Raw genomic sequence first — 12,242 nt, 5'->3', positions numbered from 1 at the left:
CTTTATGGGAAGAAATCTGGGACATATTGTTATGAGGGAATCAGAAGGGCTGCAAAACAGCAGGGATGGATGGTATGCTGCTGTTTCTATGAGGGGAAGGGAAAAGTACACGGATGCGCTTGTTTGGGGGAGGAGCACTGCTGGAGAGGAAACGAAACACTGGCTGGCGGCCTCTGGGGAGCCTGGGGGGCTGGTGTCTCTCCTGAACACCCCTGGTATAGTTTACATGTGTGGCCTGAGTCTGTTTTGCCTATGAAAAAAAAATAAACTAAAATATGTTTTTAAAAGACTGCTGTGAAAAAAAATGAGGGGCAAAATAAAAGCGTTTGGATGGGTGTTGTGGGGGGAAATTTTAGGCCACATCACAGGTTTGCTGCAGAGCCTACTTTCGGGCTGAAAGCCTCTGGTGCCCCCAGTGCCTGGCCCCTGTGGGAGCTCACACCTTTCCTGTTCGGGGTCAAGGAGTGTTGAGAGTCCTGGGGCCCCCAGGGGTGAGACGTGGGCTGGCTTGGGGCCGGGACTGACAGAGGCCCTCGAGGCTCCGGGAAGACCCTTGGAGGCTTGGCTGGCTTCAAGTGGGGACCCGTGAGTGCCTATGTGGGGCCGGCGGTCCAGCAGGACCTCTCTAGGTGCCAAACCCAAGGAGGGCCAGAGCAGAGGAAGGAAGGGTGACTGGACGGGGGGTGGAGACCCCTGGTGGGGGGGTTGGTGTGTACCTCTTTCCCATGGCAGTCACTCTCCGGCCGGGGGTGCTAGAATTGGCCAGTGTCTCAGGCACTGAGGACTCCCCTGGGTTCTGAGCCCTGGATGTCGAGCCAGACAAGGTGATGGGTGTTCGAAACTCTGCCCTCCACTTTCAGACCCCTGAAGTGACAACTAACCCAGCTTCAGGGTCAGGGGCTGGGATTGGCAGGGTTAGGGGTGGGTGATGATGATGGACCGGGGCCCCAAGTCCCCCAGCCCCCCAGCATGCGTACTAAGTCACTTCAGTCGTGTCCAACTCTTTGTGACACTATGGACTGTATGTAGCCCACTAGGCTCCTCTGTCCATGGGATTCGCCAGGCAAGAACAGAGGAGTGGATTGCCATGTCCTCCTCCCAGGGAGCTTCCTGACCCAGCGATCGAACCCAGGTCTCCTGAACTGAAGGCAGATTCTTTACCGACTTAGCCACGCCCCCAACAGAACCCAGACAGGGATCCTTGGGTCCCCCTTTCCCAAGATCCCCTACCCTTCAGTCTCCTCCTTACTCGCTCTACCCTCCCCTCGGTGTGGTGACCCTGTGGGCATGGTGGTAGGTGCCCTTTTCGGGGGGCTCAGAGGAGACGGGGCCAGAAGTGCCTGCTATGGGTGGGTGCAGGATGGGTTCCAAGGTGTCTGCTTTGACAGGCTGGGTCCACCTGGGGCCATGCCTGACTCTGCTCACAGTCCACCCTGACCTGCCAAGTGGCTTCCCAGCTGGCATGGGAGGTTGCTCCCCGCTTCTTCCAAGCCCACAGCCTTTGCACCCTCTGTTTCCTTTGGCTGGAATGTCCTTCCTTCAGTCACCCCAGGCTGGTCTTTCCCTCCCTGACTGCCCCCACCATGCCCACTGGCTCATGGCCCTGTTTTTTACCGTGTCACTTAAGTTCTCTCTCTCCAGCATAGTTCTGTGTAAATCACTCTTGTTCATTTACATGTTTGCTCGTTGTATTGTTTTACTATACATATATATATATATATTTTTTTTACCCTTTTACTATTTCTTCCTCCAGACCAGATTTTTAGTTCTAGGAAGGTGGGAGCCTCGTGAGTCTTGTCACCTGATGGGACTCCAAGCCCAAGACTCTGCCTGACACATGTGGGTATTCGGTAAAGATGTGTAAGTCTTGCTTTTTTAAAGAATTCTTTTTTTTTAATTTTTGAGGTGGACCATTTTAAAAGTCTTTACTGGATTTTTTACAGTATTGCTTCTGTTGTTTTGTGTTCCGGGTTATTGGCCATAAGGCACGTGGGACCTTAATTCCCTGACCGAGGATCGAACCCGCACCTCCTGCATTGGAAGTGGGAGTCCAAACCACTGCACCACCAGGGAAGTCCAACGCTTCTAAGTCTTAACTTTGAGACCCTCATTCACGGATGGTTCCTGCCTGACCCTGCCTCCTCCCCACACCCTGCCGCCACCATCAACTATGGGGGTGAACTGAGTGGGTCCCCACTCAGAGCAGGGCTGGGCCATGTATTTACAGAGCCCTGCTGTGTTCCTAGGCTGGGTGCTGACCTGAGGGTGTAACAACTGGGATATGCCCCATGTTCCACTAAACAATGCGCGCAGTGATGACGGGATTTAGGAGCTGGTAAATGCGATAGACAAAAATAGAAGAGGGCAAAGGGCATGTGGGGTGCTGGGCAGGACGCAGGTTCAGAGGCGTGTCAGGAAGGCTTCAACGAGGAGGTGACGTTTGAATTTGGAACTGGAGGTGGTAACTGGGGAGCTGTAGGGGAGGGGACAGGTCAGGGGAGAGAGGTCTGGGCAGAGGGCATAGGCTGTGCAAGGGCCCTGGGGCAGGACTGTGTGGCTGGAGCAGAGTGAGTGACGGGGAGAGAGGGAGGAGCAGAAGGCAAGGGAGGGACCTGGGAGTTTTACCCCCGGGGAGATGGGAGCCCTGGAGGGCTGTGGGCAGAGTGGGGTGGGACCTGACTCAGAGCAGGGCAGAGCCTGACTTGAGTGCAAACAGGGCTGCTGCTGTGGGGAAGACAGACTTGGGGGGCGAGCGCAGAGCCGGGGACCAGGATGGGGGTGAATACCCGGGTCCAGGTGGTGCTGATGGGGGCAGCCCTGGGTTGGGGGGAGTGAGGTGTGGGTAGGTCCTGGATGGATTCTGGAGCCGGAAGGGTGTGAAAAGGGGTGAGAAGACAGCAGATCAGCCTCTAGGTCCAGTGCGGGGCAGATGGCTGGCCCATGGGGCCTCCTCAAAAGCCTTATGTATCCCCCTAGTTCATGTCCAATGCAACTTTTTACAAGAGTTTTGGGGTTATAATTTTGCTTTTAAGATCTCTTGGCCGGGAGCACACATCCCTCCTCCCACTGGGTTGCTTTTGTTGTCACCATGGCGACCACATGGGAAGTCTTTCAGAGGCAGTCTATAATGCTGTTTGCCAATGACAGCTAATAATAATAAAAGAACTAACACTGGGGACTTCCCTGGTGGTCCGGTGGTTAGGATTCCGTGCTTCCAATACAGGGGGCACAGGTTTGATCCCTGGTTGGGGAACTAAGATCCTCCCATGCTGCTCAGTGTGGCCCCCCCGAAAAAGAGAACTAAGTGCCCACTGTGAGCTGGGCCCTGTGACATCACCTCTAGGGGCCTCAGTTTCCTCATCTGTAAACAAGATTAAAGTGAAGAGCTCACTCTGGAGCGAGGAGGGGCATGGGTTTCAAGGACTCAACAAACTGACAAAATGAGCTGACAGTAACAATGCCATCCACAACTGTGTCCTGCCGGTGGTGGGAAGGGCTGAAGATTTTCCTCCTTTTGTTTTGGATTGCTCACATTTTCTTGGCCTGCAAACAGCTCAGAGACTTGGCCTGGGCTAGAGGGCTGGGTCAGTCCTTGCAGCCTTGTCCCCAGGGGTCTTCAGTCCTTGGATCTTCCTTGGTCCTCTGCCTGGGACACCCTTCCCCTCGGCGCACATCTGGAAAGCCCCTCATCTCCAGGTCCTCCCTTTGCCTCCTCCAGGAAGCCCTCCTAGTCCCCTCCAATGAGGCCCCTGCTCCTCCTCTGAGTTCCCCCTCTGCTCCAGTCCAGACCACTGGGGGCTGGGGATGGCTTGGTCTAGGTGATTCCAGAAAGGCCCTCCAGTGCCCCACACGGGCGTGCTGCTGGGGCAGTGTGTGGGGATCCAGGTAGAACAGTGGGAGCACAGGGTGCTTTGGTTGGGGGCCATCCCCACGGGGTACCTCCCAGCCTGGTAAATGTTTATGGGAGAGGGGGCCTGTGTCTGGGGCTCCCTGGGGTCCAGTGAGCAGCTGCTCCCTCCTGCCCCATCCTGGGGGCCCTGGAAGGCCTGCTCCAACCCTCATCCCTGCCCGCACAGGGGAAACCGAGGCTAGGAGGCAGGCTGGGGCTGGCTGGCTCTGAATGAATTTTTCCTCCCTTCTGTGGGCCCTTGGACCTGGCACTCGGTTTGGGCTTCAGGAGAGCCAGACTGAGGAAGGCTGTGTGGGGGTGAGGTGGGGCGCCTACGAGGATCTAGTTCTGGAAGCTACTGTGGTGTGGGGGCCGGGAAGTGACCAGCTGTGGGGCCTTGAGCTGGAGCTTTTGGCAGCCCCTACACCATCACAGACACTACTGATTCTGAGAATCTGTCTACCCTGCTCCCCGATGCTATAAGCAGGACAGATGGGAAGGTGTGGGAGGACGGGCAGGGAGGCAGGGCTGCAGGGCCAGGGACCTGGGGGCACCGGACTGAGCAGGGCAGGCCCTGCCCCCTGCCGGCCACCGCGGGAACAGGACAGGCTGGTGCTGGAGTCAGGGACCTGACCCCTACTCAGCGGGCATGGAAGGGGCATTCCCGTGGGTGGAGCCACTTCCCCTCTTCAGGGAAGAGCTGAAGGAGGCTTGCACTCATGTCCACTTGCCAGGTGGGGAAACTGAGGACAGAGCAGGAAAGAACCAAGTGCTGGGTCTTGAATGCAGGTCTGGGAGCCCTGAAGCCGGCTGGTCCCACGGCAGGGGTGAGGGGGTCTCTCCATCCTCTCTGAGACCCCCAAGTCCGGATCTGGGTACCTAGGCCTGGATGTGACTCCAAGTTGGCACCTGGTTCCAGGCTGCATGTGGACACTGGTGCCCACTCTGGGGTGGTGTGCTGGGAAGGGGCCATATCCAAGCAGAGGGGCTCAGCGTGGCAGGTGGGGAGGCCGAGGGGGCAGGGCTGGGAGGGACCCGAGTGGCTGTAAGGGGTGCGGGGGCTGGGGTGTCAGCAAACAGTGGCAGCAAGGGCAGCCCAGCTGACAGCCACGGGGCTCCGTGCTCTGCTTCACACTCGGGTGAATTATTACCTGGGCTGGACACAGCATAAATGCAAGGCTCCAAGTTCGGCTTTCAACCGTATCAGGCTCCGGGAGAGAAGGAAAGGGAAGGAGAGTTGGGGCAGACACTGGGGAGGGCCACTCCTGCCATCCCTGGACCCCTCGGGTGCTTCTGCAGCACCCAGACCCCCACCAGGATGCGATCCCGCCCTGCAGGGTGGGCCCTGGAGAGCACTAATTTATGGCCCACTGAGGCGTGCTGGGACACGCAGGGCTTTCCTCTCTGGCTGCCAGGAAGAACTGAGCTGGTTGTGCAGAAAGCCCAGGACTGCGCCAGCATTCTGGGGCCGCCTGCATCACTGGGCCTGACAGGCGGCTGTGTGTGCAAGGCCCTGAGTCCTCACACTGCCGACGAGGGCCCCTGCCCTGCAGGCTCCCGGTGGCCTGTCACCCACCTGTCCCACTTGATGGGGATGGGGCTTGGGGGCCAGGCTGTCTGGGGCTCTCCGCTCCAGTGCCCAGGAATTTGGAAATGGGCCGTGCGTGGGGCCTGGGCGTGTTTTCCACATGCTGTTGGCTTTGGGGGAAGGCCCAGAGAGGGGCTGGCCTGTGAGCTGCAGGGGGGCCACAGGAAGGGCTGTGGGCTGCGGGGCCCAGTCCCCCCCAACCTCCCCAGTGTCAGTCCCCAAGGCCATTCACAGAGAACTGGCTGAGGCCCGGCGACCTCTGCCTGACACCTGCTCCCACACTGGGGCCCAGCTGGCGCCGTGCCTACCCCTTCGGGCACAGACCCAGACGCCTTATCTCCTGCCGGTTCCTCACTCCCTCCCACGTCCGCCCTGAGCCGCCCTGGCCTGTCCCCCAGCCTCTGTCACCTGGACAGGGCTTCACCCTGGAGAACGACAGAGGAGGAGAGACGCACACAAATACACACAGGATTTATTATTTTACACGAGTTTCAAACTGCCCGAGGTCCTGGGAGGCGGCAACAGGGCTCACACCTTGGGCTCTGCAAACACCTTCCAGCCCTCCAGCTGGCCCATCTTGACCAGCGCAGCCGTCAAGCCCATGTACGCACAGGCAGCGGCTCCGATCCCATAGCTGCGGGCTGCAGGGGTGGAAAGACTGGCATCAGACAGCATGCGGGGAGCGAGGCTCGCCTACGCCCACCCTGAGCACCGCCCGAGGATGGTCCTCCCTCCAAGCTCAGGTGGCCAGGGCTGGACCACATGCTCCTTAGGGATGGAGCCCCGGGGCCTCTGCCTTTGAAGGTGGGTGGCGGGAGTCCAGGCTTCCAGGCGTGGGGGCGTGGGGGACTGAAGGCCGCTGGCAGGTCTCAGTCCTGGCCGAGTCTGCCCTGTGGTCTGTGGAGTGGAGAACACAAGATGCCTGCGGCCTGAGAGGTGCCCTGGGAGGGGGGTTCTGCCTGCTGAGCGCCAGACTCACATACCCGGCTGCAGGCTCAGGGGTGCAGGTCAAAGCCGGACCTCAGCCAAGGTCTCCGGCAAAGGCCAGGAGGGCGTGGCACCCTCCCTCTCTTACCGGCTGGAACCTTCCACAGACACTCCAGCCAGCGGGCTGGGGTGTTTATCTGCGTGTGGCCTCCATTTCTCCCCTGGCCGGCCGCCCCCACCCGCCAGGCTATGGGAGGCGGGAAGAGCGGTGTCTGCTTCCTATTCCAGGCGGCTCTGCTGTACCAGGCTGGCCTGGGGCCCGGCCTCCCACAGGGGAGACATCCTCTTCTCCATGTGGGTGACCTCAGGCCATCTCATCTCCTTGGGGCCTCAGTGGCCCCGTCTGGAAGGTGGGGATGGTGACAGCCGCTTCCCTGTGGGGCCCTGGGTGCCAGCAGCTCCAAGCCAGCCCCGACTGCTCCCCCGACGGGCAGTGACCCTGTGCTCTCTGACAAGACGCGGCAGAGGGAGAGACACACAAGCAAGGCAGGCGGGGGCCCAGATGTACATAGCGGGCTGGGGCAGTGACTTCTTGGGGGGAAGGGTGCTCTGGCAGAGGGCATAGCCATGCCAAGGCCTCGAGGTGCTGGAGGAACAGCGAGGAGGCCGTGGAGCTGCAGCAGAGAGAGCAAGGCAGCGAGGGCAGGATAGGGGCGGAGCAAGTCCATGCAGGCCACGCCGAGCCATGGGGGCAGGAGGGTGTAGCGAGGTGGACGTGCAGTAGGCGCCTGAGCAGAGCTAAACCAGCTGGTGGCTGAGACTCAGAGGCACGGAGCCTCTTGCAGACGCTGCCCCCTCCCCTGCCAGATGTACGTTCTGCACACCCACCCCTGATGGGCAGAGGGAGGAAGGTTGGCAGAGGTCAGGGGCACGGGGCTCACTCACTGCGCGCTCCCAGGGTCAAGCCTCCGGCACAGCCTCCGATGAGGTAGTTGAGAGGGTCATCGGGCTTCTCGCGGACCTGGGCGCTAATGCAGGAGGTGAGGCCAAATATGGCTCCGATGGCGGCTGTAGGGGCAGGTGGGGCAGGAAGGGCCCCAGTCTGAGTCAGGGGTCCAGACCAGTGCCGGAAGGGCCCCTGAGGAGAAGCCCAGACATCATGCGGGCTTGCTCACCTGCAGTGAATGTGTACCGTCCCGTCCTTGCCACTCCCTCCAAGAAGGAGGTTGGGGTTTTGAGAGCAACGCTGTAGGCAGAGACAACGAGGCCTGTAGACAGAGAGGGACAGAAAGGCGGCCAGGCAAGTCAGCCCTGGGCCCTGAAGGGGGCAGGCCCCTCCCCAGTCCACAGTGCCGGCTCCTTGCATTTCCATGGCAACCACCAAGGTGGCCTGGGCCAGGGTGGGCCAGGAAGCGGCTGTTACAGGGCTCACCTGGGGTCCCACAGTCGATGAGCTGGGATCTAACCTGGCTCTCCTGCTCCAAGGCCTGGGCTCACACCGCCCCTCATCCAGCCCATCCCACAGGGCACCAGCCCAGAACACGGCCCCAGGGATGAGGATGAGCCAGGGCCTTCGTGGCCAGAACAGCACCCAGCCCTACTCCCCACTTCCAGCAAAGCTCTGTCCCTGCTGCAGGGCCCAGGGCTCCTGACGCCTCTTCTCGCCACTCTCAGACCTGACCCTCACCCCGGCTGGCTCAGCCTCACCACTCTGGTAAGCTCTTCCATCTCCACCGTTACCCCAGACGACCTGCCCCTGATGTTGGTTTTTACGTGTGAGGGGCCCTGGTGGGCAGCCAGGCCCAAGGTCCTACCCTGGGGCATGCTGAGCCAATGCTGACCCACTCCATGTGTCAGCCTCCTCAGCCAGACCCTCTTTGGTGGATGCACAGACCTGGCTGGCTCCTTGTCACCAGAACAGCCCAGTACAAGGCTCCCCATCCTCCAGCTGACCCTGTACCACTCCTCTCCAGACAGACTCACAGTGAAGCCCAGCTGCTAGCACAGACCTCCTGGGGCCAAACTGTCCCAGACAAAACAGAACCATCTCCTGCCAGGTGACAGGGCACCCACTGCCCTCTCCCTCCTCAGGGCCTGATGGGCTGAGTTCCCTCTTGTTGCTTTGTCGGGGGGTTGTGGGGGGGGCCCTCAGACAGGCAGAGAGACTCCGTTGATGCCACCCACCTGGCAGAGCAGCCTGGAAGACCAGAGGATCTGAAGGCCAACCACCTTCACCGATGCCCCAGGGACGTGGGCCCAGCCCAGTCTCCAAGTCCCCAGCTTCTGCAGACCCAGCAGCTGGCGTGCTGCACTCCCCCACCATGACCTTCCCAGCTGAGCAGCAGCCCTCCAGCCCTGCTGAGGTTCAGCTCACAAGAGCTGTGGGGGATCTGTCACAGCGGACAGGGCCAGCAACCTTGGGAGCAACTCCGAGGAGGGCCAAGATGGCCAACCCACTTCCCAGATGGGGAAGCCGAGACCCAGGGATGAGGGGAGAGGAGCTGCATATACAGAGGGCACCCGTATGCCAGGTGCCCACTTGGGAGCTGCCCAGGTCCAGTCCTTCCGCATCCCATGCTGAACCCTAGTGTCCCCGCACTCCTCAGAGGCTGAAGGCTGGGAAGGAGGGAGTGGGCTGGAGTCTGGGGCTCCTCCTGCCTGCACTGTCCCAGCAAGCCCCTTTCCTCAGTTATTCTCTCCTACGAGGGCCCAACCTGCCCCCCAGCTTGTAAAGACTTAATCAGAGCAGCTCCCTACCCTGTCTGGGACCTGGGGATGCATGATCTCTAGATGATTCTCTGAAGAGGAACCACAGACAAGGTTCAGTGATAGTCCCCAAACCACAGTGAGTCCTGGGGGAGAACCTTATTGATCCTACCCCCACATGCCTGCTTTCCTTATAGCTCAGATAGTAAAGAATCTGCCTGCAATGCAGGAGATCTGGGTTCAATCCTTGGGTCAGGAAGATCCCCTGGAGGAGGAAATGGCAATCCACTCCAGTATTCTTGCCTGGAGAATCCCATGGACAGAGGAGCCTGGTGGGCTATGGTCCATGGGGTCACAAAGAGTCAGACACGACTAAATGACTAACACATACATACCACATGCCTGCAACCCTGGCTGAGGGACACCCAGTTGCCAGGCCATGCCGGGCATAGAACACACCCCAGCATCTTATGAGCCCTCAGAAGTCCTTTAATTGGGAAGGGATGGCCTGGAAGCCACTGGATTATCCCAAAGTCAACGACTGTCCGTGCCCCGCCCCCAACAATCATTTAGTAGATGACATGCCAGCCAGCTCCCCCAGCCCACTTAACTCCTCAGATGCTACAGCCACCACCACCCACCCCCTCAGCACTCGAGGGTCTCCACTGACTTGGCCCCTTCCACAGGTTCCTGTCACCCCCTCAAAAGACCCCTCCTCAGCCCCTCTGCCAGCTCCTGGCTCCCCATCAGTCTTCTGAAGTGAGTTCCAGACACTTCACATGAATGAATGAATGCACAGTCATTCACTCACTCTCACATTCATTCACTCACTGTTGCTGTGCACCTTCATTCATTCATTCGTAAAGTCATTCATTCATTCCTAGTTACTACCTCGCCTTCCTTCCCTTGCTCATTCCATCATTCAGTTACTGTGTGCTCTGTGCTGGGTTAGAGTCTGGCCCCCTGCCCTCAAAGGGGCTCACCATCCCACAGAACTCAAGCGTGAATTCTCGCTGTAGAGTGCTGAGGGGAGGCAGGGATGGAAGAAGGGAGGAGGTGTGGGAGGACAGAGGGGCATGTGTAGTTAGGTCCTGAGTGTTGAGTGGAGTTGGCTGGTGAGGCAATTCGGGTGGCAAAATGAGTGTCACAGGCACACAGCAACGCCCTTGAAGACCCACAAGCCCCCTTGCAGGGCTCCTGGAAATCAGTGACAGCCCCCCAAATCCGAGTCTCTCCATGACCACAAGACATAATGCCTCTGTCAAAAGTTTCCACCTGCAACCTCTCAAACACCCTCCAACAAGCTCCTCCAGACTCCATTCAAGCAGACGCCACAAACACCCAGCACCCAGGAATTTTGACTACCCCAGTGATCAGCTTGTCACAGATACCACAACCTTCCAGGGCCCAGGAACCCTGCTAGCTCCCCCGCCTCTCCCCGCAACGTCTACCTCACACCAAAGGTCCCCATGGCAGGCTCAGACACTCCAACGAAGACCACGTACCCACTCCGCGAGATTCTCAGCCCTCATGGGACCCTCTCGGACCCTATGATCTCTCTGCGCCCTCTGCGTTAGTCCGACAACCCCACACAGTCTATCTAGTAAGAGAGCCCCCGGCGTCCCAAGGCCACCCCACATACCCCGACGACGACTACTGCCACCCCGCGAGGTCCGCAGCCCCTCCAGGACGCCCTCGGGCAGTCCCCGAGGGGATCTGACGGCCTCCCTGCGCCCTACACCCTGGGGACCCGGCCGGTGCTCACCAGAGGCACCACCGATACTGGTGGCGGCGTAGGTCTTGCGGTGGCACTCGGTGCCTTCGGGGATGTCCCAGTACTGGTGGAGAAGTGTCTTAGCCATGACAGCACAGCCCTAGTCCTGCAATTTACCACCCGGCGGCTCCTGCGGCCAAGGACGGACGCCGCTGACTCTCGCGAGACTTCCTGGGCGGCGCGCGCAGCCTCTCGCGGGGGCGGGACAGCAACAAGTGAGCAACTTTATTGAGGGCCTCCTAGGTGAACACGGGTTGCGCTCAAGTCCTGGAGTTGGGATGGGAGTAAAGGAAGAGCATGTGCACCACTGGCCGATTTCTGAAGGGGGAAACTGACCAGGATCAGTGAAGGCAGTTGTCGTTATTTTAGGTCAGAAGATCCTGGGTCAAGAATAGTGTGACCCCGAGAGGTAGGACCTAACTAGGGGCGGTACTATCAAAGGTACTAAGCCTATCCACATGCAGAGAGGAGACCGCGGAACCAGACTGTACTGGAGCGAGACGTCATTATGGGGCGGGAACACGGAGGGATGTGGCCACTCCCAGTGCCAGTATCTGTGGGGAGGCGTGGTCACGCCCGATGGCCAGTCTTAAGCCTAGTTAACGGCGTGCTACTATTTGGGGGCGTGGTCAGGCACAGAATTACTGTTCAGTAGCTAACTTGTGTCCGACTTTTTGCCACCCCATGGACTGTAGCACGCCAGGCTACCCTGTCCTCCACTATCTCCCGGAGTTTGTTCAGATTCATGTCCTCTGTCGCCCCCTTCTTCTCCTGCCCTCTCTCTTTCCCAGCATCAGGGTCTTTTCCAATGAGTCGGTTCTTCGCATCAGGTAGCCAAATATTGGAGCTTCAGCTTCGGCGTCAGTCCTTCCAATGACTCAGGCTCAGGGGCTTAACGAGAAAGTGTCCACTCCCAGTGCTTGGATTCTTATCAGGACGGGGTCTGTGCCTGGTTTGCAGTCCAACCCCTGGGCGGGATGAAGAATGACCATCCACTGGGTGTGGGTCCAGAATCCCAAACGTAACCTGAACGGGACTGGACCAATCAAGAGCTGTACAATTGCCTAAGGGGCGTGAACGGCCAATGAGAGAAGCGTAACGGGTTCCAGGGGCGTGGTCAGACTTGTGGGGCCCGACCAACTTGACGCGTTAGATTCTGAGGAGGGCGGGGCCTGCCTCGAGAGAATGACCAATCCTATTGCCAGAGCCTGAGCTGGCCACCGGAGGACAAGGCCAACCTGGTTTGTTAAGACCTTGGCCAATCTTGGAGTTAGTCGGGGCTCAGGGGAGGAGTTTCCAGTTGCCGGAACCAGTGAGGGCGTCAGGGTTTGAGTACTAGACCCAGCCCTGGAGGGCGG

At 59.4% G+C, this 12,242-nt stretch overlaps 1 protein-coding gene across 1 annotated transcript; it reads right to left on the bottom strand.

Moving 5' to 3' along the window:
• Positions 1-5,933: 5,933 nt before the first annotated feature.
• Positions 5,934-11,288, bottom strand: NDUFA11 (NADH:ubiquinone oxidoreductase subunit A11). The gene is made up of 4 exons (XM_069589370.1): positions 10,876-11,288; positions 7,580-7,672; positions 7,350-7,472; positions 5,934-6,118 (listed from the first exon to the last, which is right to left on the bottom strand). Exons 1-4 carry the CDS (start codon positions 10,970-10,972, stop codon positions 6,006-6,008), a joined length of 426 nt encoding a protein of 141 aa, XP_069445471.1. The 5' UTR covers positions 10,973-11,288; the 3' UTR covers positions 5,934-6,005.
• Positions 11,289-12,242: the final 954 nt, after the last annotated feature.

The sequence above is a fragment of the Ovis canadensis genome, chromosome 5 (genome assembly GCF_042477335.2).
Source record: "Ovis canadensis isolate MfBH-ARS-UI-01 breed Bighorn chromosome 5, ARS-UI_OviCan_v2, whole genome shotgun sequence".
NCBI classification, from domain to species: Eukaryota; Metazoa; Chordata; class Mammalia; order Artiodactyla; family Bovidae; genus Ovis; species Ovis canadensis.
This window is presented reverse-complemented; position numbering and strand designations above follow the sequence as displayed.

What these genes read in the sequence shown, in the direction of transcription:
- NDUFA11 (XM_069589370.1), bottom strand. Translation starts at nt 10,972, where the DNA reads ATGGCTAAGACACTTCTCCACCAGTACTGGGACATCCCCGAAGGCACC. An exon ending in CAGTATCGGTGGTGCCTCTG is followed by an intron (nt 7,673 to 10,875) that starts GTGAGCACCGGC and finishes CTCTGTCTACAG; the next exon opens with GCCTCGTTGTCTCTGCCTAC. An exon ending in ACGGTACACATTCACTGCAG is followed by an intron (nt 7,473 to 7,579) that starts GTGAGCAAGCCC and finishes CTGCCCCTACAG; the next exon opens with CCGCCATCGGAGCCATATTT.